The sequence below is a fragment of the Pleuronectes platessa genome, chromosome 2, assembly GCF_947347685.1.
Source record: "Pleuronectes platessa chromosome 2, fPlePla1.1, whole genome shotgun sequence".
NCBI classification, from domain to species: Eukaryota; Metazoa; Chordata; class Actinopteri; order Pleuronectiformes; family Pleuronectidae; genus Pleuronectes; species Pleuronectes platessa.
The window spans coordinates 5,135,319-5,149,998 of NC_070627.1; the positions used below are offsets into that span (position 1 = coordinate 5,135,319).

General features: G+C 43.8%; 1 protein-coding gene and 1 pseudogene across 1 annotated transcript; both read right to left on the reverse strand.

Moving 5' to 3' along the window:
* Positions 1-1,120: 1,120 nt before the first annotated feature.
* On the reverse strand, positions 1,121-3,315 carry LOC128460382 (tripartite motif-containing protein 16-like; annotated as a pseudogene).
* A 1,135-nt stretch (positions 3,316-4,450) lies between these two features.
* On the reverse strand, positions 4,451-6,656 carry LOC128460371 (tripartite motif-containing protein 16-like). The gene has a single exon (XM_053445549.1). It carries the CDS (start codon positions 6,559-6,561, stop codon positions 4,882-4,884), a length of 1,680 nt encoding a protein of 559 aa, XP_053301524.1. The 5' UTR covers positions 6,562-6,656; the 3' UTR covers positions 4,451-4,881.
* Positions 6,657-14,680: the final 8,024 nt, after the last annotated feature.

Sequence of the window (14,680 nt, forward strand, 5' to 3'; positions counted from 1 at the left end):
GGATTTGTCCCTTGTGTGATTAAAGGACACACAACCCGCCCGTGCTTTACAGTTGTACATCGAGGTACAGTCATGCATTGACGGAGAAGAAGTGGAACACGGAAGGAAGCAGAGGTTCGCCGCTTTCTAGGCCAGCTAACTGAGGCAGTGACACACACACACACACACACACACACACACACACACACACACACACAGACACACACACACACCGCTGCATCTGACTAACTCCACGTGGGCAGGCCGGCTGTGTTTCATCTCGGGCTCCAGCTCTTCTCACCAGTGACGTGATAATTCCACACGCCTAAGGCCCCTTCAGAGTGAGGACCCACTGTCAGGGCTCCTCGTGATTGCTATCCACTGCAGCACCGTGGGCTTGTGGGGGGGGGATTACAGCGGACGGCCGCTGACACTCTTGAAGCCGAAGCGTTTCATTAAACAGTAAATCACTCTGGTTGAAAAAACGCACCAGCTCACCAGCTTTCTGTTTACAAAGGGAAGACCTTCTCCGCAGGCGCAGACCGTGTTCTCGGTCAGAATAAATCACCGGCCAGTCATCGGCACTCTGCCTCCACGCAACACTTCCTGAGCTCAGCTTGCATGTACAGTAACAAATCACCAACCTGAGACGTGTGGACTCCGCTGAGCCCCCCCCCCCACGGCGCCCGTTCATCCGCAGTAAATGTCAACACTGTTAGTTTGTTTAAGACGATTCAATCATCTTGACGATTCTCTACTTTCGAGCCTTTCATCTAATTAGAGAAGCTGAATTGTTGGAGCAACATGAATTGGAATTTTGGGCAATTAATTAAGACGTAAGAAAAAGATATTTAAGAGAACATCAAGTAAACACTTTAAAGAAATGTCAGATGATCAATTATTAACATATCGATGTTGTTTTTGTACATGTGGGTACACGCCTACCTGTCGTCATCTTTGGTTTCCACCCTGACATTTGTTAGAAGGGAGGATGCAGCATCACAGGTAGATCCAGTTTCACAACATCAGCAGCTAAATATGCCCGTTCATTAAATATGTAAATACAATGAGGACGAGTGGATTCACACTTTACAGAGATGAGCTGTGATGAGCTGTGAATCAAACCAGAGTGAAGTCGATCTGATGGACACGTATACGAGTTTATTGATCATTTCATCAGTACAGTTTGTTCAGTGACTCTTGTTCAGTGATATCATGGAAACACAATCAGTTTGTTTCACCTCCATCTCAAATGTGGAAAAGAAAAGAACAAATAATCAGCTCATTGATGAGGATCACGATCAATACAAGTTATAAAACATCACAGAACCTGATTTCTACATTGATTTAGAAAACGACAGCAACATTAGTTATTTAACATATTTCAGATTTCTGTCTTTACAAAGTGAGAAGTTAAAACTTGTGATAAAGGAAGGTCAGTGTTTGATTGACAGCTGATCTCTGTGCGGAGCAGAAACGTCACCACAACGAACTTTGATCAACAAACACGGAGACAAAAGAAGTTAAAGATTTAAACACAGAATCTAAATCACTGCTTTTAATGAATCAAATCTATTTGAGTTTACAGAATTCAGCTATGTCTCCAGAATGAGTAAGCCAAACTCCAGCATAGAGAGGCTGAGTGAATGTGGTCTGGACTCTGTGGAGGAGAGTCATGGTGTCAGAGACTCTGTAGAAGGACAGAACACCTGCTCTGTGATCCAGGTACACTCCTACTCTGGAGGACACAGGAGTCTTGATCATGTTGTACTGAAATGTATAACTCCTTCCATCAAAAGATAATGCCCATGATTTATCATTGAATCCAAATCTACATTCATCTGAGTTTCCTGCTCTGCTGATTTTCTTAAATGTGACTGCTACATCAACTCCTGTCTCCCAGAACTCCCACCTCCACCTCCCAGTAACAACGTCCAGTCAGGCTCTCTCTACTCAGGACCTGACACCAATCAGTGAATCTGTCTGGGTGATAAGAATAAGACTTCTTTACTCATGAGTTTTACTTTTCTGTTTCTCTCAGATAATAACAGACGTTTGTGTGCTTTGTTTGGCTCCAGTATGATTTTCTGTGAATATTTTAAGAAATCAGCTCTGGTCTCTGGCTCTGGTTGTGGCAGTAAAACATCCACTTGAGACACAATCTGTAAAATCTTTGTCTCTGTCTCACTCAGAATGTCCTGTAGTCGACCTCTGACCTGGGACACAGCTGCTGTCACGTCCTCAAAGTCCCTCAGAGGACGGATCCTGATGCTGGATGAGTGTGTAGATCCACTGAGTGGTGACAGTGAGGGGTAGTTGTGTAGAAACTGGTTGTGATCCTCTGTGTCTGAGAGCTGCTTCAGTTCATGGTCTTTCCTCTTCAGCTCAGTGATCTCCTGCTCCAGTCTCTCCTGAAGCTCTCTGACTCGACTCACTTCAGTTATCTGCTGGGATCTGATCTGCTTCTTCACATCAAAGCTTCTTTTCTCCAGCAGACGGATCATCTCAGTGAAGATCTTCTCACTGTCCTCCACTGCTTTATCAGCAGAGCCATTGAGGGCCTCCTCCTCCTGTTGAAGCAGCTTCACGTCTTTCTCTGTGTCCTGGACTCTCTGCTGGATTGTTTGTCTCCTCAGCCCGAGCTCTCTCTGCCTCTCAGTCCTTTCTGCTGCAGCTGACACTGTGTTGTGGTCTTTGTGTTCATCCATAGAGCAGAGATAACAGATACACTGCTGATCAGTGCGGCAGAATATCTTCATCACCTCGTCGTGACGAGAGCAGATGTTCTCCTGGAGCTTCTCCGAGGGCTCCACCAGCTTGTGCTTCTTCAATGGAGCTGACTGAAGATGAGGCTGGAGGTGTTTTTCACAATAAGAGGCCAAACAGACCAAACAGGACTTGAGAGCTTTCAGTTTTCTCCCAGTGCAGACATCACAGGCCACATCTTCAGGTCCAGCATAGCAGTGATCAGCAGGAGCAGCTTGGAGTCCAGTCTTCTTCAACTCCTCCAGTGAATCAGCTAACATGGTGTTTCTCCTTAGGACAGGCCTCGGTGTGAAGATCTCTCTACACTGAGGGCAGCTGTAGCTTCCTCTCTCCTCCCCATTGTCCCAGTGGGTGTTAATACAGCTCAGACAGTAGCTGTGTCCACAGACAGTAGTCACCGGATCCTTCAGTAGATCCAGACAGATCGAACAGCAGAATCTTTCTCTGTACAGTTGATTTTCTTGCTGCGCCATTTCAGCTGATGCCAGAGACTGAACAACAGGTTCACCTCCTCTGAACACAAACAGATCTCTGCTCCTCCCCCTCTCGTTCACTCCCTGCAGTGACTCATCTCCCACAGTTCACAGCTTGTTGTTCACTGGTCCTTACACTGACACACCTGTGAAGGGAGAGGACACAGACATATCCTGACTGGGAGGAACTGGTTGTGTAAGAGGAAGAAGTTGTGGGTTTTTCAGGACTGCATTTCACAGCGGCCTGTTCTCACCTGGTGGTAAGAGGAGCTTTCAGTGAGAGGCAGGGTGTGTTATCGTTCATTCACAACATACAGTAACAATTAAAGTCAAATCAAATAGATGCATTTCATAATAATCAGCTGATTTATCTCCCTCAAGGAAGTTATGTTATGTTTTTGAAGTATTACTCAAAAACTAGCAGACAGATGAACACAATACTTTGTGGAAGGATACTATATGAGTGTGGAAAGTGCTCATACAAAGTTTGGTGCGTATCTGAATAAATGGGTGGAGTTTTTTCCCTTCGAATTCATATCAGGTACCGTGGGGAAGGGGGGGGGGGGGTATTCATGTCGTCTGGAGCTGGTTCTCATGTGCAACAGATTCAGAGACAGGCTCACATGGGACTTGGGCCTAGACACAATTTTCTTGAGAGAGAGAGAGATTTCACTAATTTCCTGGGGACTAATTCATTCACCTTGATGGAAAGAATTCAGACATATTGACTGTGAATGTGTGCAAGTAGGTGCTGCAGAGTTAAAGGGCATTATTGGCTCCTGGCATTAGAGAATATCGAGCAAACATTTTAAAGGAATGTCAGATAATCAATTATTAACATATCAATGTAGTTTTTGTACATATGGGTACACGCCTACCTGTCGTCATCTTTGGTTACCACCCTGACATTTGTTAGAAGTGAGGATGCAGCATTACAGGTAGATCCAGTTTCACAACAGCCACCAATGAGCTGTCAAACAAATTGCTTGAGCTCTGCCGGTGATGCTCCGGCTGCCAGAGATGTCACATGGCCACATCTCAGCAAGGAAGCAAAAAGTGCATTGAAAGCTGTAAGTGATGAAGATAAGAATATCAAAAAGAACTGAAACCTACGCAGCAGCAGATAAATATGCCGATTCACTAAATATGTAAATACAATCAGGACGAGTGGATTCACACTTAACAGAGATGAGTCGTGATGAGCTGTAAATAAAATCAGAGTGAAGTCGATCTGTTGGTCACGTTGACGAGTTTATTGATCATTTCATCAGTACAGTTTGTTCAGTGACTCTTGTTCAGTGATATCATGGAAACACAATCAGTTTGTTTCACCTCCATCTCACATGTGGAAAATAAAAGAACAAATAATCAGCTCATTGATGAGGATCAGGATCAATACAGGTTATAAAACATCACAGAACCTGATTTCTACATTGATTTAGAAAACAACAGCAACATTAGTTATTTAACACATTTCAGATTTCTGTCTTTACAAAGTGAGAAGTAAATATGTGTGTTAAAAGAAGTTCAGTGTTTGATTGACAGCTGATCTCTGTGCGGAGCAGAAACGTCACCACAACGAACTTTGATCAACAAACATGGAGACAAAAGAAGTTGAAGATTTAAACACAGAATCTTAATCACTGCTTTTAATGAATCAAGTCTATTTGAGTTTACAGAATTCAGCTATGTCTCCAGAATGAGTAAGCCTAACTCCAGCATAGAGCGGCTGAGTGAATGTGGTCTGGACTCTGTGGAGGAGAGTCATGGTGTCAGAGACTCTGTAGAAGAACAGAACACCTGCTCTGTGATCCAGGTACACTCCTACTCTGGAGGACACAGGACCTGACACTGGAGTCTTGTTCCTGTTGTAATAACAGTTATAACTGTTTTCATCACAATATAACATCCAAGATTTATCATTGAATCCAAAGCTACATTCATGAGAGTTTCCTGCTCTGCTGATATTCTTGTATGTGACTGCTACACCAACTCCTAGTCCTCTCACCCCCACCTTCACCTCCCAGTAACAACGTCCAGTCAGACTCTCTCTACTCAGGACCTGACAACAACCAGTGAATCTGTCTGGGTGATTAGAATAAGACTGTTCTTTATTCATAAATGTAACTTTTCTGTTTCCCTCAGATAATAACAGATATTTGTTTGCTGTGTTTTGATCCAGTGTGATTTTCTGTGAATATTTTAAGAAGTCAGCTCTGGTCTCTGGCTCTGGTTGAGGCAGTAAAACATCCACTTGAGACACAATCTGTAAAATATCTGTCTCTGTCTCACTCAGAATGTCCTGTAGTCGACCTCTGACCTGTAACACAGCTGCTGTCACGTCCTCAAAGTACCTCAGAGGACGGATCCTGAAGCTGGATGAGTGTGTAGATTCACTGAGTGGTGACAGTGAGGGGTAGTTGTGTAGAAACTGGTTGTGATCCTCTGTGTCTGAGAGCTGCTTCAGTTCATGGTCTTTCCTCTTCAGCTCAGTGATCTCCTGCTCCAGTCTCTCCTGAAGCTCTCTGACTCGACTCACTTCAGTTTCCTGCTGGGACCTGATCTGCTGCTTCACATCAGAGCTTCTTTTCTTCAGCAGACGGATCAGCTCAGTGAAGATCTTCTCACTGTCCTTCACTGCTTTATCAGCAGAGCCATTGACGGCCTTCTCCTCCTGTTGAAGCAGCTTCAGGTCTTTCTCTGTGTCCTGGACTCTCTGCTGGATTGTTTGTCTCCTCAGCCCGAGCTCTCTCTGCCTCTCAGTCCTTTCTGCTGCAGCTGACACTGTGTTGTGGTCTTTGTGTTCATCCATAGAGCAGAGATAACAGATACACTGCTGATCAGTGCGGCAGAATATCTTCATCACCTCGTCGTGACGAGAGCAGATGTTCTCCTGGAGCTTCTCCGAGGGCTCCACCAGCTTGTGCTTCTTAAATGGAGCTGACTGAAGATGAGGCTTGAGGTGTTTCTCACAATAAGAGGCCAAACAAACCAAACAGGACTTGAGAGCTTTCATTTTTTTCCCAGTGCAGAAATCACAGGCCACATCTTCAGGTCCAGCATAGCAGTGATCAGCAGGATCAGCTTGGAGTCCAGTCTTCTTCAGCTCCTCCAGTGAATCAGCTAACATGGTGTTCTTCAGCAGGACAGGCCTCGGTGTGAAGGTCTGTCTACACTGAGGGCAGCTGTAGCTTCCTCTATCCCCCTCATTGTCCCAGTGGGTGTTAATACAGCTCAGACAGTAGCTGTGTCCACAGCCAGTAGTCACCGGATCCTTCAGTAGATCCAGACAGATCGAACAGCAGAATCTTTTTCTGTCTAGTGGATTTTCTTGCTGCGCCATTTTAGCTGGTGTCAGTGACTGTAGAACCGGTTCACCTCCTGTGAACACAAACAGATCTCTGCTCCTCCCCCTCTTGTTCACTCCCTGCAGTGACTCATCACCCACAGTTCACAGCTTGTTGTTCACTGGTCCTTACACGTACACGCCTGTGAAGGGAGGAGACACAGTCATGTCCTGACTGGGAGGAGCTGGTTGTGTTTGAGGAAGAAGTTGTTGGTTTTTAATGATTAACTGCATTTCACAGCGGCCTGTTCTCACCTGGTGATAAGAGGAGCTTTCAGTGAGAGGCAGGGTGTGTTATCCTTCATTCACAACATACAGTAACAATTAAAGTCAAATCAAATAGATGCATTTCATAATAATCAGAGTTCTGATTTATCTCCCCCCAAGGAGGAGTTTTGTTTTTGAAGGATAACTCAAATACTAGCAGACAGATGAACATAATACTTGATGGAAGGATATGATATGATTGTGGAAAGAACTCATAAAAAGTTTGGTGCGCTTCTGAATACATGGGTGGAGTTTGTTTCCATAGAATTCATATTGGGTATCATGGGGGGGGGGGGGGGGGGGGGGTGTATTCATGGCATATGAAGGTGACAGACTCAAATGGGACTTGGGCCTAGACACTATTTTCTTGAGAGAGAGAGAGAGATTTCACTGATTTCTGGGGGAATAATTCACCTTGATGGAAAGCAATCAGACATTTTAAATGTGAATGTGTACAAGTAGGTGCTGCAGAGTTAAAAGATCATTATTGGCTCCTGGCATTAGTTCGCACTCTATCGGGTCCAGTTCCTGTCGCTGTCAGGCAGGACCCTCCCAGCTCCTGGAGACCCCCCCTGCTCAATGTCCTGCTCGAAAACCTCCTGGTCTTTTCTGCTGCTTCCAACTTTCTCATGTAATATAGAATGTCATTAAGAAAGTCTCTTCATCTTCATTAATTTTTATTCACGGTCTGAGAAATAAAAAAGGGACGAGGAAGTAAAGGTTCTTCGTTACATGATACCTGTCCGGCTCCACGAGAGCTTTAATGGCCACTAAGTTCCCCACTTACTGAATATTTTTTTCATGGGGAATAATGTGAATAAGATATATAACATGACCGTTCGCAAAATCGATAGCCCCGTTTGCCTCAGGCTCTGTACTTCAGCGTTTCTCAGATGGGACCCGCGGAACATCGACTAAATGCTAGGATTACAAATGGAGAGATTATCGCTGCCAAAACATGTGAAGCATTAATATGTCGCACACCCACCTCATCCCCCCCCCCCCCCCCCCGTGATCTCACCCTTTACCATTAAAAGCACATCTCTTGCTCACTTGCTGTAAGCTCCTGCCATCAAATTGCTCGACTTCCTTTTAAAAGATGTAAAGTTATTAGCTTAATTTATTGATCGTAATATGTCCAGCTTCATACAGTTGTGGACTAACCATCAAATTACTCTTTATATGACATGCGTTTAAAAAAACAAAGAACAAAGATTCATCAAATCCTCTTTTTTGTTGGAAGACAAGATATCTTCATGACAGTAGAAATGGATCAACATCTCCTACATTTATCTTATATGTGCTTTCCATCACTTTTTGAAACAAGAGGTTCCATCTTTTCCTTGAAAACCCCTCTTCTGGATGTGGTACTGCTCAAATCAGATGTGTTTGTTTTCACACTGCTCAGAGGAAGAGAGCAGAAGAAACTCGCCCGTCCATTTTTCTCATGCGTTTAGCCACACTGACGTCTAAGCAAAGGTAGGCCACAGCCATAAATCAAAGAGCACAATAACAGGCACATTTTGGGCCGGTCCATCATTGGCTGTGTTTTGTTTTCTCATTGCATCTTGGCAAATTGCTGTTATTAATGGAAGAAAGCATAGTTTGCACCCCTCATTAGATGTTGTTCCAACAGCGCCTCTGATGGATGGAGACAAGCCGGAGGCCTTGTCTGCCTCCAGAACCACCTAATATGAGCCAATTAAATGCTATGCACTCTCTGGTCACTCCACACTAGCCCATGCGCTCTTGTAATGATATCCAAGTGCTCTGCCTCCCTGCTAAATGGCTTTTAGTTTCAGGACAAGTTGAATTATTTCAAGGATTTGCTGCAGAACCATAGGCTTAACTAAGGAACATCATGAACACATTACTCCTGAACATGACGTCTTACACTGGCTGCTTGTTTCACGCCACATGGATTTTTATTAAAATCTTAAACAAACAAATTGCCTCCAAATTATATCAGGGGAACATTTGCCCCATATGTGCACTGCAAGGCTTCAGATCAGGGGATGGAGCTCAGATGTGACAGCTTGGCAAAAGTGAAGCCTAATGATCTGGCTCACCCCCTGGTGGCTGACTTCACTACATTAAACCCCTCCTCCTCCATGTTAGCCGATGGGATATGGGTAAAAGTCAAAAGTGCAAAAACTCCTGTATCCAGGATATAAACTCTCCATTTGTTCAATGGGTTGAGGTGGAAGCACAATTTACAGCGTGTTTATGCTTCTGCTCTTAGCGCGTGTAAACTGTGGAGCAGTGTACATATCAAAATCTGACAGGCAACATCTTTTATTGCCTTTTAAGACTCATCTCTAAACATACATTTTTTTTTTTTTTTATGGATAGCTTTTATGAATGTTTTATTTGCTGTGTTTTATTATCCACCTTTACTCAAATTCAATATTTTTCCTCTACCTTCATTTTTTATTCCCCTCTGTTTTATGATCCCTGTTTTGTTTTTTAATTGATGCTTTTTAATTCCTTCTGTTCTCTTTTCGTGAGACGCTCTAACTTTGTCCAAAGTGTATCGTAAATAAAGTTTATTATATATAATTATATACCCTTAACATTTCATGGTAGCATATTACCTCCCTTTAGAGCCGTTTTTTTTCCCAAGGATGCAGAATGTTTTTCTTTTGTATTGAGCATATTTTAAATCTCAGTCCTCTTTGAATCCCTCCCCACGTGAGGGTCACAGCTGTGTTAGTGTTAGAATTCAAGGTAGCGTCAGCCGAGCAGAAGCTTATCGGTAGGTGGCTGTGAGCACTATACAAACATACCTGGGGCCTCCGTCACATACAGGGCGTCTTAACACAGGCAGGGTCCATATTGTGCAATCTAGAATCGGGTTCTATGCAGAACGTAAGCTCAGATAAAGAGACGCTACACTTTTATTTTCTCAGGAGGCTCAACATCAGGTCCTCTGTTAAAATACAATGTTATTGTGATAGTAATATTGGTTTGCATACTGTCCTACTTCCCATTTAAAAGAGAAAAGACCCTGCCGTATAAATTAAGATTGGTCTTTATTGATTCACGGGTTTAATCGTGAGAGGTTGGGATATTTGCTCTAACACGTTGAAGTTGATTAAAAGATGTACATGTAAATTGAGGCTTTTAGCTTCCCCACAGCCTGAGCACGGTGGATTAAGGGTGACCGGGTTAACGCGTTATTCGATAGTTTGTTTCAAAGAAGACATATTGTGCTCAGACTCGGGTCCATCGATTTTATTTAAGAGGTTTACATGCTCTAATTTCCATAAAGCACATTGCTTTCCTCATACTGCGTTTCTGCTGCAGCTCCTCTTTCCAGCCACTGTCTCTTCAAGGCTCGCCTCCCTAGAAAGCCTGGTTTGCTCTGATTGGTCAGCTGGCCCCTTCTGTTGTGATATGTCTTATGGGAAAGGTCGGTGTACATAGAATAGAGACATTGTGACATCATAATGGTGCCGAAGTATTGGCTGGTTTCAGGAGCTTCTGGAGCTTCAGGAGCTTCAGGGGCCTCAGGAGCCTCAGGAGCTTCAGGAGGTTTCAGGACCTCCAGGTGTTTCCGGAGCTTCAGGGGCCTCAGGAGCTTCTGGAGCTTCAGAAGCCTCAGGAGCTTCAGGGGTTTCAGAAGCTTCAGGAGCCTCAGGAGCTTCAGGAGGTTTCAGGAGCTTCAGGAGCTTCAGGAGCCTCAGGGGCCTCAGGAGCCTCATGAGCTTCAGGAGGTTTCAGAGGCTTCAGGAGGTTTCAAGAGCTTCAGGGGCCTCAGGAGCTTCTGGAGCTTCAGAAGCCTCAGGAGCTTCAGGGGTTTCAGAAGCTGCAGGAGCCTCAGGAGCTTCAGGAGCTTTCAGGAGCTTCAGGGGCTTCAGGAGCCTCAGGGGCCTCAGGAGCCTCAGGAGCTTCAGGAGGTTTCAGGGGCTTCAGGAGGTTTCAAGAGCTTCAGAAAATTCAGGAGCTACAGACAATTCAGGAGCTTCAGGAGCTTCAGGAGCAGTGTTTTCTGGAGGTGAGAGTAGCTTTGTAACTTTTCCGATCTTTTACATTGACAAAAAAAATGGGATATATAACATACAAGAAGAAAGAAACCATGTAAAACCATCGTATGTGTCTTTTAATTTTATTGCAAGAGATTACAAGGTGAACATTCAGTGTCGGCAGAATAATTGTGTTGTGTGATTGCTGTTGAACTTAAGGAGCTTCTTTGGTCAGTTGAAGAAATAACTCTAATATTTGAAAGAGCCTGCACAAGAAATACAAGGTTGATTTTCAGAGTCTCGAGTTGGGTCGTCTGAATCATCGCAAGAGGAGGAAGATTTTCATGAACACTTTCACAGTGTTGATTTTTATGCTCCGGGTTGAATTGACATGAATCGAATATGACCCATTTCAGCCTGTGTTCTAACAAGTGCACTAAGCATCACAACATGCATTGGAATGCTTTCAACACAGAACTGGCAAAACAAATTAAAAATGTGTCTAATTTATGGAGTCATTTAATTGGCATGGAATGGATGGATTTTGAATTGTGTGGGAATTATGCTCTCGTGTCTTGGTATGTGCAGCCGGCAACTGCTCCAGTTTCTCGTAGGGATTATATGAAATGTGAACTTCTCTGGCACAAGTGCATAACCCATGTAATTTGCTCTTTTAAAAATTCCTCATCCCTCCCTGCACGCTCCGGAGCGTCTCTCTGCATTTCGCTCTGTGCCACATAGTCAATGACTTGTTCACAATTAATCCCTGCAACCACACACGGAGACCCCCTAGCTTCTTTTACATTATTCTGCATTGTGTGAATGCTGTGCGCTAATGGCTAGCTACGGCGCATAATTATTATTTTCAGGTATTGGACATTATGTGAAGGCGTGTGAATAATACTGCACTCCACAGAGTCTGTTGACGTAATATACATTTCCAGTTTCCACCTCCTCTGTGGCAAACTCTCAGAGAGACGTTCATGAGGCCCGGCTGCTCCTCTTGTGGGTTCGTAGTAAGTGGTCTCGGATTTTCTCTAAGAGCATCAGCTCTGTGTTAATGACATGCAGTCTCCGGAAAGGTTTATCCATTCAATTTGACTCCAGAGAGGGGATCTCTTCAGCCCCGCTGATTAAATTAAGATTCTTTAATAAGCATATCTAGGTGCACTGACACGAGAGACTTGCTGATCTGAGTCTACCAACGCAGAACACCCAGACGATCTGTTTTAAGGGCGAGCAACACTTCATTTCTGCAGCGCTACCTCTTTTTTCCTTCTCCTCCCGGGTTGCGTGGAACTTCGCTGGTGATTATTCACGTCATTTTCTGCAATTTGTCCCCTGCTGTGCCGCACGGCTCCACAGCTGTACCCTGTGTACTCATATTCTGGAATACAAAGGTTCACCTTGTGCAGGTTTTCATTTCCTTTTACTGCTGCTATGTATACTTTTGAATTATTCAGTAAAGTCCTGTTCTACGTGACGCAGTATTTTAGATCCGTCAACCTTTTGTGGGACGGCGATAAAGTAAACTATCTAGACACATATATTCTCGGAGTGAAGGTCTTCAAAAGGACAAATTGTCTCTTCGCCGTGTCCGTCCTCTGGTTCAGTGTGACATCTGTAGATATACTGTGCACTAAATGACACAGAGAGCCAGACAAGCCAAAAATGAGTGACTGAATGCCTGAATGGACGTGAGTGACTAATATTAAACACCCTCTTTTTATGAAAGACACAGGACACGAGGGGATTGGATGAGGCACCGCAGCGTTTTTCTTAAGCTCTTTATGTTAGCTTTTTTTTTTAACTGTACCAATAACCTCTAACATTACCGCAGCTCCGTGGGAGGAGAAGCTTACTATGGGGGGGGGGGGGGGGTGAATCACCAACAACAGTCAAAGGGAGAAGAGCAATTTGTTGTTTAGATTTCCGAGGGGTTTAACGCAAAAGCACCAGGTCACCGTGTCCTGCTTTAACTCTGACATTGAACGGAACCTTTTCAAACTCTTTCACAACATTTCACCGCTTTCATGTCAGGTAATTGGCCTTTGATACAAACTCTGCATGAGAGAAACTTAAAGTGAGGAATACACGAAGGCAGAAGCCACAACACAACTTTGACAGCAAAGTGAGAACACAGCCACATAATGGAAAACAAAATCCCAACGGAAGTGAAGTGAGTGGAGATGCTCTCTATGGTCAAGTGAGCCGTTGTTTGTGAAAACAAAGACAAACTGGTCTCCGCCTAAAACGTGAGTGTTATCTATTTGAGTTTTTACAGTACAGGTGCCTGCAGCGCTCAAAAAGGAAGGACGCAATCCATTCGACTTAATCCTGAGAGCTGTAGTGTAACACCTCATTTGTGATTGGGTTTCTGTTGTGTGGCTTTTGTCATTGCATTTTGACGGTTGTGTCTTTTACAGTACTTGGCTTAGTCATATTTGAAAAGGGAAAATTTAGCTTAGCAGTCATGTGTCACTTTTCTAATGAATGTAAAACCTTTTCATTGTGTATCCAACTCCTACCGGTTCAATTTCATAATTTCTACACAGTTAATTTTAATAAAGAAACAGCAGAGATCTTACAAATCTTCCTGGGGTTTCATCTTTTCAGTAAACAAACTAAACCTACTTAACACCCCCCCCCCCCCCCCCCCCCCCACCTCCCTTTCTAACCAGGGGGACGCCCTCTGTGAGATATCGTTTCCCTCGTAAGGTTTCAACACTCTAATTGGTCACAAGGTTCCAATTTGGCTCTGTTTTTACACATTCACTATATATTTATTATAAAATCCATCTGTTACTGTTAAACACTGAATGTATTAAACGGCTGGAGTGTTGGGCGGAGGGTTTGCTTGTTGTCAGCCCACGCTCCGCTCCCCATAAGAGATGCTTTTTTCTTACTTCTTCTAAACTACACGTTTTATATTTGCTTTCATAAACATATAAATGTATTTTTGACATCACATCGTGCTCCGTCAGATCTGAAGTCACCCACTACCTTTCATTTGAATGTGTGTCCTCCATCCAGAACCGAAGCATACGCTGGTATTCTCTCCAGTTACCATAGTCTGTGAGTGTGTGTGTGTGTCGGGACAATACCTCAAGGTTTGTGTGAAGTAACATTAGCAGAAGTTGTACATGGTTATTCAAAGCGCTGATGATCAGGCTAAGTGCAGCGAGGTCGAGAATCCACCAGGGACTCTGCTTTTTAAATGTGTGTCTGTCGTCACCGACACACTTTGTCCTTGCGTCTGACACGTTTCCCTTTTGTGTCTTTCACCTTCTGCCTGTAGCTGTCAGTGACGAAGGCAGGTGTGATTGCGGCTGTTTATCGTTGTCCCCATAAAAAAGCATCGGCTGTAAAGTCCCGGTGGGAAAGAATATGTGTTTTTCAATTATTTGGAAATGAGGACGCTCCGGGACCGGATACAGGAACACATGTATTTGACAGTAAATCCTCTGATTTCTAAGTGTTGGAAAAATATGTTTTGTTGTTTTTAAATGTAGATTATGACGGCGATGCCCTTGTAAAAAAAGCGATGGCAGCATTTCCCCTGTGAAACACATTTTCGCCATAAACCTGTTTTGTTCATTCTGACATTTGTCATCACGGATAATTGCTGATGCCGAATGAGGAATCATTCACAACAATTGTTGGCTGCGTGCAGACGCAGGGTGAAGGGTTTTTCAAAAGTTTTTATAGAAGGCAGGAGAAAGTAATGTGAGAAAGTTTTCTCTTATAAGGAATAAGGAAATTAGAGGTCAATGTATTTCATAATGTTACTCATCATTAAGAATTATGGATGTCACGCGGTTTACATTCGCAATTTGTGTGTTTGTGTAAATCTCCATACAAGCTGAAGAAGCTGTGCAGGGTCA